Genomic DNA, 15,684 nt, shown 5'->3' with positions numbered 1-15,684 from the left:
TCTATTATTTGGAATCATTGGATCTTTTCTTGGTTTGGGAAAAGTGACTATCTGAGCATGTTTCCAAGCTTTCGGAAAATACTGCAATTTTAGGCAAGTGTTGTATATTTTTGTAAGATATGTAGTAACATTTTTTGGAATATACACAAGCATTTCTGTTGTCACTTTATCAGGTCCTGCAGATTTCTTACGTTTGAGTTCCGCAATTATAGATTTTTAACTCTGATGGTGATGTAGGAGTAATAGTATTCGTTGATGAAAGGCTGAGATATTGTTGAACTTGACATTCTATATTATCAATAAATGTCTGATTGATTGGAGAGGTATTCGGTCTAAATCTGTTTTCTAAGGAATGAGCAGTAATGTTTACTTTATATATATTGGGGAATAATGTACTCTTCCTACCTCGTCTTTTATTGTTGTGTTTGATGTCTTTGTTGTTTTTCCTAACAATCTTTTGTGTAAGGTCCACATCTTATCTGGGTTTTCAGATATTTCCTTTACTACTGATTCAAATTGAGAAATTTTATGAAGTTTAGTTTTATTTCGGACGGCTTTGTTCAGTCTATTGTAGCATCTTTTTGACTGCGGATCACCAGTATCTTGCCATTTTTTTCGTTTGAATTGCATTAGTGATTGTACTGCCATTTCGTGTTCATTTAAGGCGGACGGGTGGTGATCCTGGCAGTTATTCTCTTCAAAGTGCAAACGATTTTAACAAATCTATCTATATGTGATCTGGGAGGTAACACATATCCATCTCATATTACCATCTTACATTTGTCACCAGTAGAGGAGATGAATACTCGTAATGATGCCATTAATTTTCGAATGACTTATATATATTCAGAATCTATTAGTATATTACATACCGAGAACTATAAGTGAGACTTATCTGATCGAGATCAGATATGTCACTTACAATTTGCAGTTAGTGAATAACTTTTTGAAAATAATAAACAAAATTACGTTTCTAAATTTTGCAATAGATTCATTAATTCAAGTAACATGACTTGGTTGCTATGTTATTGTCAAACTAGTATTCTAAGTATTTCAGACCTGTCAAAATAGTATTGTAAGTATTTCAGACCTGTTCAAGAATTGTTGCCATGGCAATTAAGAAATGAATTGTAAATTTTACATTTATTGCCAAATATGTTAAAAATAATTAACTTACTTATCAAATATTGCAAAAAAGTTATTTTTGTATTAGATGATGCTTTATTTTCGTCACTCAGTCTTCTATTCGAAAAGATCTTGAAGCACTAAGCTATTTACTGTGCCTTAGAGTATGAATTTTGTCAGTTCATCCTAATATCTTAATGGCTGGTACGAGATTTTTGCAGTTTTTCACCATGGCACAGTGCAGAAACCTCCAGCAGTTTGGAGCTATGCTTTGGCTGTATCCAACAGATAGATTCCGATTTCCTTGGCTTCCTTGGCGCTGAAGCCAGTATGTAATTCCGAAACTTTGGATCTTTCTGCATTTATGACACAGTGAACAAATCCAACATTTTCTTTATCACATCCAATATCGTGAACTCTATTAAAATCATAGGTCTACAGTCTCTGACTGTTATCGTCACATCTTAATATGTATTATTAGTTCCAAGTTCCATTTTTGTTGTCACTGTCCTCCTCCTCCTCCTCCTCCTCCTCCTCCTCCTCCTCCTCCTCCTCCTCATCATCATCATCATCATCATCATCATCAGAGACCGGAAGTTTAGGCATTATGAATCATTAAAATAGGCAGGCAAAAAGACATCATAAATAGCTAAAATAGGCAGGCAAAAAGGCATTATAAATAGCTAAAGTACCGTACGCAATAAAAGGCAATTACAAAAACTTTGCACTAGACTCACAACCTTGCACTTTCTGCAAAGGGATTTCGGCAGCAAGAAAAGCTTTACATAAGTCGAATGCAAATTGAGATTTTCGACTCGATGTTGCAATTACTGTTGGAAGCAAAGAAATCTTCTTTCCAGTAGCCTTGGAAAGTGCATTTTTGTGTTTGGTTGTACTGATATGTTGCGATATGAAATATTTAGCTAGCTACAACAACATCGCAATGAAAACTGAAAGAAAAATAACGTTAGACCCGCACTCATTGTTGCCTTGTCAAATAAACACAAGAGATAATTAAAACGCTTACTGTTATACATTTTTGCACGACAGCACTCATTGTTGCAAAGAGAATATGAACTGAGTGAAAGACAATAATATACATTCGGTGAAGTCACTTTCATTGTAGCGGTTATAGAAATAAATTAAAATATACCTGTAGGCAATTTTTAATAATAAATTAATAAATAATCAAACAAAGGCAAAAAAAAAAGCATTTATTTTGTAAATTAGGCATTTATATTTAAAAAAGCAGAAAAGGGCAACATAAAATTGTGACATTTCAATCACAAAGGTATAATTCGTGCAGATTTACTTTCAAATGAAGATAGATTTAACACATTTAAAAAAGGCTTTCTGCCAAAGTTTCGGTCTCTGATCATCATCGTCATCATCATCATCATCATCATCAGTAAGTGTTAGGATCATTTCAATCTATTACAGCTTTATTCATTTGATAACATTTGTCTGTTAATCATTTTTTTCCTTCGACATAATTTACACAAAATTATAGATTTTATAGTAATTCTACAATTGGATCTATAAACAGAATGCTATTGTCACTTTTTTGCGATTTTAGTACTTTTTTTTATTTAAGTTCGTAAATATTAATTTGGTTTTGACATCATCACTACTTTTTCATCTCTTATGCTGAATTCAACTGTTTTATGATGAAACCAGTTTCGTTATACGATATTGTTAATAAATGTCAACACTTAGATCATGGCACAGTGACATTATTTTATTTAGATTGTCTGATTCCACTTTTGCCATGCTTCTTGTGTGACAATCAGATCTGGCTATGTTTCTTACTACTAACCCGTAATACATGGCATTCTACAGCGAAGATAAGAGAATGTGATCTTTGGATCTGCAGTACAGTTTATGCTTTTTGATGAATAAAGGGAAGGGTCTATGTAAAATTCATAAAATGCAATAAAATACAAAATATTTAAAATAATCGGTGGTTAACACTAACTTGTGTTCATTAGGGCTCCATTATTGTTCTATTACTTTTAATAAACTTCACATCCTTGTTAATGACAAGGTTGAAAATGTTTTTAGAAAATAATTTTGTTATCTTTAGGCCATTTTTGTACATCACATAATCTCGATAAAAAAATATAGTTTTGAACTTGGGAGCCTTTATCCTAACTGACCTATTCCAGTTTGAAACTTTTCGTACACTTCAAAATCTTCCTTTTACCATTTCATAGAATAGATGAATGTCATAAGGACAGAATTTGACAGAGAAGGAACGAAAAAGGTCCAATTAACAAATCATTAATGTTTTTCTACAATTTATTTCTAATATATAAATGTATATCTCTTGAAATTGCATGATGTACTATTAATGTGTACCGGTATTCTTATGCATGTGTGTTTGTAGGTAGTGTATATGTTCGTGTTCATGCATGGGTTTTGTTTTGTGTTTTGTACCCATTTGTGTGTATTGTTGTAGCTCTCTGTATTTAACACATTTATATAAGAACCAAGTAACTTCTCACATTTATACAATATTGAAGTAACTTCCTGATATTTTGGTTTATACTAAAAATAAAAGGTAAAGCATCCCATTACAGACCATGGAGGCCCATAGCACTGCAAGAAGTTAAGGCTCCATTCTGGCAGTAGGGATGTCAGTCCATGCTGACCACATTTATCCCTGAAGGAAATACCCGTGGTACTCATTTCTGTTAGAGACTGAGTAAATCTCAGGGACATAATGCAGCCAGGGGGATTAGATCAGTGTAAAAAATCCATGCCCTCATCAGGAATTGAATAAAGATAAGATATATTTTTAAGAAGATGCATTGCTAGAGAAAGATGACATCGTACAAAAAATATTGGAGTGCAAGATGGTGAATGACTTTATTGTTAAGTGCATAGGCATTGGCGAATAACAACATTTTTAAGAGGAATGGCTTTCAACAACAGAGACCAGAATTAAACACCCAGAGTGTCTAAGTAAAATTTGTGGTGTATAGAGTCGATGTGAGGGTAGTTTTTCATGGAGTATTTTAATTCCACCTGTCACCATTTCTTCAGTCATTGTCATCCAAATATTGGACCTGACCTTTCTTTTATTCTACTTTCACCCATAAGAGAGATGTTGAATCAGTGTGCAATTTATTTTTCCAGGAGGATTTCTCTTTCTTTTCCTATATTCAGCGTAGAAAATTAGTATTTAAAATTCTTAAATAGTATATTAAACACTGGAAAACAAGAAGGATAATTACTACATTATTAAGGCGTGAGTGTTAGACATAAATAGAATTTCAAAAGAAAATACATAAAATTAAAAGTGTTATTCTAAATGGAGATGCTGTATTATCAGTACATAATACTGATCTCCCCATGCTTCAGAAGTGTATTATAGTGTATCAAGACATATAATTCAATGAGATATAATAATAATAATAATAATAATAATAATAATAATAATAATAATAATAATAATAATAATAATGTGTATGACAACCCATAGCGGGCCAAGGTTTAATATCTGACTGCTGTCCTCACAGCCACATGTCTCAGCAGAGGTGAATGATTACCCAACATGTAGGGAGGTAACATCATTTAATTAATTAATTAATTAATAATACAATATACAGTAGACCTTAAGTGCAGGGTCGCTAATTTGTCACTTTCGCTAGTTTGCCAGAGGACATGTGGTTAGCATGATGATTTCCCCCATCTGTTATAGTTAGCTCGCAGAACAGGATTTTGCTACCGATTGTAGCTCACCAAATCATCACTGTGCTGGGTGGCACTAGTGTCATACAATGGCCAAAATTTCATGAGAAAATTTCTTCCTCTGCAAAGACTCGAACCAGTACTCTTTCTGTAATGCTTACGATACAACAGTGCAGGACAAGATATAACAGTAATAGTTTTTTTAGTTGGTTATTTAAAGACTCTGTATCAAGTACTAGATTATTTAGTGTCGATGAAATTGGTGATAGTGAGATGGTATTAGGAGAGATCAGATCGAGCATTCGCCATAGATTACCTGATATTCGCCTTACAGTTGGGGAAAACCTCGGAAAAATACCAACCAGATAGGATTGAGCACAACTCCGAATTGGCAAGCAAGCACTATAGCTGACTGAGCTACGCCAGTGGCTTAACAGTAGTGTAATAGTAATAATAATAATAATAATAATAATAATAATAATAATAATAATAATACCGGTAATAATATAATTGAAAGTACTCATTCACAATTTCGCTTCTAATAAAATACAATGGGAAATGGGAAATTAACATTCCTGGCTGGGGTAAGCAGTGCTGAACTGAAAAGAGAATCCTTTTTTGCAGTGGATGTAGAGAAATTCTCTTCTTTCTACAAATAGCTCTCTCTTTTGAATTTACGCCACATGTTCATGTGATCAGTATGACTTAAGGCAACAGAGGGCGACATGACACATCCAGTCCCTTACATAGGAAATAAATATCCATTTACTTGCTGGTGAACGAACTCAGGACTACTATATGTATATCTGCGAAAGCTACTTCTTGGGCCTCAATAGAAATAATTTCATCATTCCTCTATTAATCATAAATATCGTCACCATCATCATTTTCATTCATTGGTGCAACATACATCCACCTTCATATGGTACAATGCAGGCAATACCTAAGATGGCGATGTGGTCTATAATTTTGGCACCTTACATCTAGAGAGAATCACTTGAATGCAATAGTGGTAATATTAATATACTTTCCATTGTAAGTAAAAACTCCATTTGAGAATAAATTAAACACAGCTTTCTTTTTTTCAAAAGCACAAAACTTCTTTCTCTTCTGTAAGTTAGTTGTATTTGTTGTGCTCATGTAAATAATTTGGCGAAGATTCTCACAAAGTTCCAGAAAGTAAGAAAATCAGTTAACTGTTTAGGCAAAGACATTACTGTATGCCGTAACTTAAATCACAATAAAAACAGAAAATAGTTGTATAATTTAAAAGATTTTATGCATGGACTTGCATTTTAAACTACACAGCTTCTTTTTGTTTCAAGTTTTGTATGTATAAAAGTTGTTATACATTTAAATCTTAGTCTATTGAATTAAGCTAAGTGCTATTTTACCCCTTTCCTTGGGGTTGGTACAAGAAACAAGCAAGTCCAAGAGTTTGAATGTCGTAATCATTCCATTGGTCTTACCCAGCAGTAGACCAGTTACCTTCTATGAGCAGAGGTGCCAACTATTACGGATTTCCCCTCACTATTATGGCATTACGGACAAAGAGAAAATTATTACGGAAAATATAATTAAAAGAGGAGGAAAAAATGTTTAAAGACATTACCAATTGAAGATGAATTTCTTCAACATGCAGAAGTTTAGTTACTATTTCACAAGAAAAAAAATTTTCTATTCATCTCTTGAATATTTTATTCAAAGATTTCCAAATTTGGTTACTAAAGGTAAACATGAGAGACTTGAAGAGAAATTTGCAGCTTACCAATGCATTACTTTTCCTGAACACATTATAAATGGATCTAGAATAGGTACAAGTAGAGTCAAAATTGCAGATTTCAGGAATGAAATTAGACAAGTAAAGTATAAAAATATTAAGTGAAATAGTGTTTCAGTATTAAATATGCTTCACAGTGTCTTCTCCTATGGAAAGAGTTATCAGTGTTGTGAGAAAAAAATCACAATTCGGAGCTACATTAAACATATTAACACTGGAATCACTTCTGATCTAGAAAATCAGGATGACATCACAAGGAGGTATGCTTCAAAGAAATTTGGAGAAAAGCAGCTACTAAGTGCAAAACATGCTGCAAAGCATTATTTTTTGTCCACAGAAGTGACATAGGTAGAGTGTAAGAGAAGGACCTATGGTGTGTAAAACACACCCTAATCAAATTCTCAACACATAGATCAATTTCAGAACACACACACTATTTGACTCTACTCTTCATCACACGAACGCACCCACACAACAGGCAGTGAAGTTGAGATGACGCCAAGACACAGAAGGCTCTGAGGATGGTATCAAGTAGCACCGAAACAGCTGTAAGCCGCACATGCTTACATAATTAACATGAGTAAGATCGCCATTTAATCAATTATTTAAAATTATTAGATATTAGAAGAGAACTTCAGATAGAAGAAATAACACAACATATAAAAGACTATCACAACAGCTGAATGGACTACCTGAAGAGAATGGAAGAAAGTATTTCATTATGTTCCACAAGAAATGAGGAATGTTGGTCATCTGAGGTTAAGATGGAGTCAGCAGTTCTAATGGGGCTAGAATGGGCCAGTAGGTTCAACTGTGTTGATGATGATGATGTTTTTTAGTTGCATTTATATGCATATTTTTTTAACAGCTCTGTAAATACACAGCCTTAAACGAGAGATCCTGTCAGAATAGTAGTGATGAGGTTTTTAAAAAATTGATAGTAAGCAACTGAGTAAAATACAAATTTTTTAACTTTAGGCCCACATTACTTTCAAATTACTGATCTAGTAATGAACTACAAAGGCGAATATACAATACAGTAATGCTTTTTTTCTCTCGAAATAATGCAAAGTTTATTTACTCATAAAGTCCATGCTTACAATATGTTTGAATCCAAATGTTTAACGAACACTGCTTTCAATCATAGTACTAATATCAGCCATAGAATTTGTAAACAAATTAATAAAGAAATACCCTAATCTATTTCCCTCCAATAATTTGAAATTTAAGAATGTATGTAAGCAATTGTTATGAGTAGTTATTAATTTTTTATGTTATTTTATTGTAATTTATTCACGTAAATTTATTATGTATTGAATCCTCTCCTGAACACAAGATCACTCTCTTTCAGGGGAATGCTAGAATTCTGTATTCTTTGCATTGTATTTTTCTGGCAATAAACATTATTATTATTATTATTATTATTATTATTATTATTATTATTATTATTATTACTTTACTTTACTTTACTTTATAGAGAGCAGGTGCCAGTAATTTACCACTTAAATTAATTATTTCATTTCATTTTTTTTTTTTTTGTCACACAAAAACCAAATGTACATCTTTCATATTCATAATATGGGCTAAACAGGGAAATTTGAAATTCTAACAGTGCCTCAAGTTTGTGAGATGGATAAAAGCTCTAGCTAGAAATGAATGAAGGCTGATTGTAAGGGAGGCTAAAGCCTACTCTGGGCTATAATTGCCTTCGAAAAACAAGGAGTGACATTTTAACTACTTATATTTAATGCACATGCGAATCAGTATGTAAGGTACAAATTGAATGAGTTGCCTGAAGCTATCACCACTAGATTATTATCCAGGTGTATAGGTAATTGAAGTGTGCACAAGCAGCAGAAGGGAAACAAAAAGCAGCAGTTGCAAGATGGCAGCATCTCTGCATGAGTGTACCATTGTTGAGCTGCGCTCTGTTGTACAATGTTTCTAGACAGAAGATCTGGCAGCAAAGGATATTCATGAAGAATTGCTGCCCGTATATGGTGAACATGTCACGTCAAGCTATCCACAATTGGATGCAAAATTTCTCCGAAGGCAAACAAGTATTGAACACCAAGTCGGTTGGCCAGTGGAGATTGTCACGGAGTCGAATGTGCAACAGGTTGGCGACTTGATCTGAGCAAATGAGATGAAGGGGATAATATGCTAGACCAGATAGTCACAGGTGATGAGTCTTGGGTACATTATTACCAGCCTAAGACAAACTGTGTATCAATGCTCGGATCAAGTTAGAAATGTTAAGTTTGTGCATAGGTGCTGCCATCTTGCAACTGCTGCCTCTTTGTTTGACTTGTGTTTACATTGGTAATACTATATTTAGCGATAATAGCTTCAGACATTAAAAAATGTAGATTACTACTACGATTTGCAACTTGCTGATTCTCCCTCATAAAATATTAGTTAGTAGTTTGTCAAATCACTTATGATGCTGTGCTGTCTCTGTAACCAGTATGTTCAAAAGCAAAAGTAGCTGCTTTCTAGCCAGGAGATAAATTACTCACTCAGTATACAAAGTGAATATATCATCGTGATGAATTTCCTTTAAATAGTGAAATAAAGAGATAATCTGCTCTCTCTTATTGGCTTTACAGTCCTTGGAGGATCTAGAGCTTGTCAAACAACTGAAGCTCATTCTTTTCTATCCTAGGTCCGTCTCCTTCAAGTTTTAATCTCAAGGAACATTCCTATGAAAATACTATTTCTTTGGCTGTCTTGTTTTTTTCAGATAAGGATAAAACTTGGACAAAAAAACACCACACTGACTACGGAAACTTACATAAAGGGGATCACACTGAAAGTTCCTACAAACTGATATGTACAGCAATAAATTATGTTGTTTTTTGTTCGATAATAAATGCAATTCAGTTTCCAAGATGACTGCTGTTTACAAATTATATATATATATAATATTTTTCCTACTTTGGCTGTTAGGTATTTTTCAAGTTAACAGTCTATCAAATTAATGGATTTAAGTGGAGAAGACTTTCAGCCTATATTTTTTATGATTTTAAATCGTCATTGACTCTCAAAGAATGCATCCAACGACTTCAAAATGGTTTTTGAGATAATGTAGCATCAGCAAGAACTGTGTATGATTGGTTTGCAGAATTCAAACACGGACGTACTTAACATCAGCGATGATTTCCATGATGATCGACCTGCTACAGGGACCAGTGACAGAAATATCGATGCTGTGTATCGAATGTTTCGAGAAGATAATCGATTTAACTAAGCCGAGATTTGGGCATCTTTGGGGACAGGCATGAGTGCAATACAGAAAATCCTCCATGATCATCTTGCTCTGAGGCTTCTACACAATTTGACAGAAGAAACAAACAATTAAATGAAGTTCGGTCAAATTCTGTTTTTGGCATCATAACAGATCACAAAACATGGTTTTACTGTTACGAGTCAGAAAATAAACTGCAATTCGCACAATGGATCTTCCCGAACGAAGATAAGCCAAAAAAAAAAAAAAAAAAAAAAGGCTGAAGCACTGGCAAGAATATAGTTGCCTCATTCTTTCGTTACTGTGGTCCTGTCATCTCCGTTCCATTGAAGGGTCGTCATATGATTAAATTCTAGTGGTATACTACCATTGTTTACTGATGGTCTTGAAAAAGATGTGTACAGATTGACCTCGAAACCATATTATCCTCCACCATGATAGTGCATTATCCCACACTGTGAAACAGACAATGGACTTTTTGGTCACTTCAGGTGTGAAATTAATGACTCAACCACCCTACAGTTCTGATCAGACACCATGGAACTTCATCTTCCGAACCATTGAGAAAAAAATGCGTGGATTGTCCTTCATCACTGCTGAAGCTGCAATTGAGGAACTGAATTGACAAACATTCCAAGTTCATTGAAGTAAAGTTTTCAGGAGAGCATAAAAACTATATAAGCTTGCAATATAAGAAATATAGAGGTACTGAAATAAATATTTGTATGATTCAAAACTCAGGTTTAGACTCGGACTTGGAATATTCTTTCTTACAGGATGATAGCCTATGCAAGACAACATATGTCGGGTAAAAAGTCAAATTCGGCCAATTTTGGACTTGGGATGTTTGTCAATTCAGGTCTTCAGTTGAGGGCTGAAGTGCCTATATAAAAGTGGGTGCAGTGCTTTAATGACTGGTTCCATCGAATGGACAAGTGTATAAGATTTAAAGGAGGATATTTTGAAAAATAATAAAGCTGAAAGCAGGAATAATTTGTTGCTGTGCATATCAGTTTGCAGAAACTTTCAGTGTGGCTCATAGTAGAGCACTAGAATTTTCAATTAAGTTTACTCTAGGTTGTTTTACGTATTAAGTATTAAATAATTTTAAGTAACAATATTTTATTGATGTGTTCTGATTCTTTTTCAGATGAGCGGTATCGTCTGTTGTCATCCATACCACCAAGCTGGTTTCTTATTTCGAGCTTCGGAATTCTTGTTATTTCTGGTGAATTTGAAAGGTGACACCATTGAAGATTAAGTGATTATAGTAATAAATAATGAACGTTGCCCTTTTTTAAGTAGCTTTTCATCATTTACTTTATTATCAGTATGTATGAAAGGAAAACAAGTATGTATAATATTATTTACGTAATGTTGTACACTAGCCTCTTTATTGTTGATACTGAATAATTCTTTAGTATCGTCTAAATGAAAGAATTATTTTTAGTATTATATAACATGTTTTACCAAGAGTATTGTAAAATAATAATTGGATTCCAGACATTAGTGTACATGTTTTGTAATGTCATATTTTAATGATTTCTTTTTTATTTTGTTGCTGTAATTGCCTATTATTAATTAATTATATCGTAAAACCTTTAAAATGATTATTTTAATGATGCACTGCCAGAATTGAAATGTACCATGTCTGTCTCTCAATATTTTATATGTGTTTTATTGCTTGTCATTTAAAAGAATGTCTACTTAATAATTTTTTAAGTATAAATATATGTTATTGTTCTTAATTATGTCTTACGACATTCTAATGAAGGCAATAAGAAGTCAGAGTGAAAAAATTGTTTCTGTTCTCAGATATTGACATAATTTTGTTCATTGTGTGAAAAGTTTGTGTTGTTCTGAATCAGTCATTATAAGTGAACTGTAATGTAGTCTTATGTCATCCTATGCAGAAGTTCAGTGAGCTTAAGTTAGGCAATAAGTACTTATTATTATTATTATTATTATTATTATTATTATTATTATTATTATTATTATTATTATTATTATTACAATAATGTCGCAACAGTGAATGGCACATGATAATTTAAATGGAATTTTAGAACTAGTATAATCAATTTAGAAACTAAATTCCCAATCCTCGACAATACAAAAATATACAAAATCAACTTACAACAATACAGACATTTCGAGTGACAGTCAGACTTGGCCATGTAGCGACCCAATCTCACCTTCATAAACTTGAGACTTTCATTTTGCCCATTACTGAATTATATCATCAGCAAGACGGAATAGTTATTTACTATACAAGTGTTAAAAATGGCATTTATTTTGTGAGCAGGGGTATGGCTTCGTTTCACAAATATCCGTACTCACAAAATAAAATCATTTTAACATGTGTGTCATGCACTATTTTTAGGCAGCTGTTTGTCTTTGCTGGTATAGAGACAATTCCCCACAACTTCTCCACTGCTGTATTCCCCTTCATCGTAATAGTGAAACTTTATAACATTAAAAGCAGACAATGGTATAACCCCATGGTAGAGCATTCGACTGCAGACTGAGAGGTCCCTGGTTCAAGCCTGGGTGCACCCTAATTTGTTATAATTACATTTAATTCTTAATTGTTTCATACAGTTATCTATAAAATAGTTGTTGAAGCAATTTATTAAATTTATTCACGTTTCTCAACTGAAAACAGTAATTTTTGAAAGCAGGCCTGGCATTGTTTGGACCACTTTATTGCAATTGCTGCCAAGTGCCACGTGACATCTGCTGGGAAACAATTGACAATCAGCGCAAACAGTTGAAAGTCAATGTTAAAAATACTTTTCGCACTAGTCTGTCCTCCTAAGCAGGAACCAGTACCTACAGAAACATTAGAATCAATATAAACGAGTTCAAAGTTTGAAGAATTGCCAACAATAAACCATATTACTTGTCTTTAATCTAATATATCAGTATTACATGTGGAAGACTCTGAAAAATATTAAATACCGGTATCTCAAAATTTTTATATTTGATATTTCATAGAGAGGGGAAAAAAAAAACATGCTGCATTCTTATTAAGCAATAGGCCCACACTAAATATATATTAACCCTCTTAGTGCCAACCCTCTTGGTGTAGTATTATGTGAAAAATGCCAAGTAAATTTACACAAAAATGCATCACGATGAACTTTCCTCTATGCTCTTAGCACAACAAAACAGTGGTATTTTGCCATTTGGAGAATAACAGCAAAATCATGATTAGATCATGACCGGCACTTCTAGCAAAATTATAAAATCACGATGTAATCGTGATTGGCACTTAAAGGGTTAATTGTTTCTTATTAAAAACGCAGTAACTAACTAATTTATGTGCATTTTATAAGTATTATCTCTAATTAATTATTTTTATATGTTTTAATTAATTTTATTAATTTCCAGATCAATAATATTATTTGAGGATTTCAAATGTATTTTGTATCATTCGAAAAAATTGTGTTTCACGTGTAAAAATGTAGTTACAAAACTACACGTCCTCACAAATGAAACATGTCGTGTTTCAAATTCAGTTTTTAAAGTCGATTTTTTTATTGCATGTTACTTGCAAAATTTTTAATTAGAAAAACTCAGCCCATGACATATTGTGCCAAAATATTTTATGGTTCTCCACTATAACATTTCCAAGTGCTTTTACAAGTTGATCTCTTTTCTATTTTGAAAACCCACAAGGCGTTTCTAAGTGATTCGGGATTTTTTTATCTCTCCTGGCTTGGCTACTTTCATCTTCAGAAAATTCAGTCCAGGAAGTTGGCATCGGTTTTGATGGAGGTTTTTAGTTTAATGTATAGGAATCATGGTCTACTTTTATACACACTACTTCCCATATTTTCTAATAAATTATTACTTTCGAGAGGAGGTTGTGGCTCAATTCAATAAGGCCTATCACTATCAAATTTCTGTCACAGAAGTTTAATAAAATGTATATAATAAAATCTTTTACAGTGTATAGCATCTTTGATCACATCTAGCTGTGACATAGTTCTGTGATAAAAGTTATATTTAATAGTTTAATAGTGTATATGATGATAGAGACTGGATTAATCTTGCTCAGGATAGGGACCAATGGTGGGCTTATGTGAGGGCGGCAGTGAACCTCCAGGTTCCTTAAAAGCCAGTAAGTAAGTATATTATATGTCTAAGAACAGTATGTGTAGACAAGGTCAGATAAGCCAAGAACAATTACAAACAGATTGTACAATCAAAAAATTCGTCAAGGTTATAAAAGGATTTAAAATTAACCAACTAGAGGTGCGTGATTTGAGAGCAGCTCTGCTTAAATTAAAAAGATGTGATGGCAGTTTATTTGCAACCTTTAATGACATTTGACAAAAATTATTTTGCGATTTAGCAAATCTACAATTGTGATATTAAAATCATTTCCTTGTCTTGTATCATAGGAATGAATATAATTTCTTAACGTTAAAATTATAAGATTTTCCTTAACATACAAAATTAACTCTAAAATATTTAAGTTTATTACAGTCATGATTCTGTTATTCACAAATAATGATTTGCAGTGTTCATTAAAAGTTGCATTTATAAAGCATTGTTACCCCATAGCAATATTCTATAGGTAAGAGTACTCTGAAAGTAAGCAAAATAAGCATCACGAATATAGTTCTCAGATATAACAGTTTTAATCTCTTAAGGAGAAACAAATTTCTTGAAAGTTTAGTTGAAATATGATCAATATGACTTTCCCATGTCAACTTAGAATCAACAATTATACCTAACATATTAAAATGACTTTGTTCATGATCAGTCTTCTTTAAAGTAAAAATCACACGTTCAATTTTAGATGAGTTCAACAGAAATCCATTTGCATTGAACCAAACTTCAACATCTCTTAAATTAAGTTGAGCAAAGCTTTTCAAATAGTTAATATCACTATGATTAATTAAAAAGGTAGTATCATCCGCATACAGTACCGGTACTGTATCAGCATTTACATTATGGGCTACTCATTAGTGGCTAGCAAAAACAAAATCGGACCCAATATAGAGCCCTGAGGAACTCCATAATAATAATAATTCATAACATCAGATTTTTTACCATTAAACGAAACACTTTGTTTACGATCTGGTAAGTAAGATTCAAAAGTCTTCAATTCACTTCCTGTGATGCCCAAATAACTTAATTTAATCATTAGAATACTATGATCAACAGAATCAAAAGCCTTGCTTAAGACACAAATGGTTGCATGAAAATAAACATTTTTTTCAAAAGCCTCCTATACTTGCTTTACAAGACAACTAACTGCACCAATGGTGTTATATCTATGGTCATCATCATGGCCTACCTTTGATAAAACCTGTGACTAAGAAGAAAGAAAGTGGCGGACATTAAGTACACATGGTCTGTGAAAACTGCAAAACTTTTAATATCACATTATGAGTCACATGAAATGTTTCATTAGCCATTCTTAAATACTTAGTATAGGATATCTTATCTTCACACTGAAGTTCTTTCAGTAGAGTTTGATGGATTCCTTTTGTATCTTTTCTCCGTACCCCAATCGCTAACTCAATACATTTTTGCTTTGATTTCTTCTTTAGTATTAATGCTATAACTATTATTGTATTTACAGTTGCAACATGCATAGAATTGTTCTGAATCCATTATTAGAACTGTGATGAAAGATATGATAAAAATTCTGACATTGTGTAATAAACGAATAGTCTCACATTTGATCATACATATTTGATAAAAAAATTTATCATATTATGTGACACAGAAATTTGATAGTGTAATATAGGCCTCACAAATTTGATAGTGTAACATAGGCCTAAGATAAATCAAATTCAGATATGTTTTAATCATTATTATCTGT

The 15,684-nt window shown here is 32.7% G+C and overlaps 1 protein-coding gene across 3 annotated transcripts in view; it reads left to right on the top strand.

Annotated features, from left to right (window-relative positions):
* Positions 1-11,359, top strand: part of Gk2 (Glycerol kinase 2) — a 200,627-nt gene extending 189,268 nt beyond the window's left edge. The window contains exon 12 of one of the 3 annotated variants that reach the window (XM_069841619.1): positions 10,996-11,359. In XM_069841619.1, the coding sequence (XP_069697720.1) occupies positions 10,996-11,090 (95 nt within the window). In that variant the 3' untranslated portion in view covers positions 11,091-11,359. The remainder of the gene's footprint in view (positions 1-10,995) is intronic. The other 2 variants (XM_069841621.1, XM_069841620.1) reach the window with 2 other exon arrangements.
* Positions 11,360-15,684: the final 4,325 nt, after the last annotated feature.

This window comes from Periplaneta americana, chromosome 12 (assembly GCF_040183065.1).
Source record: "Periplaneta americana isolate PAMFEO1 chromosome 12, P.americana_PAMFEO1_priV1, whole genome shotgun sequence".
In the NCBI taxonomy this organism is placed as follows: Eukaryota; Metazoa; Arthropoda; class Insecta; order Blattodea; family Blattidae; genus Periplaneta; species Periplaneta americana.
This window is presented reverse-complemented; position numbering and strand designations above follow the sequence as displayed.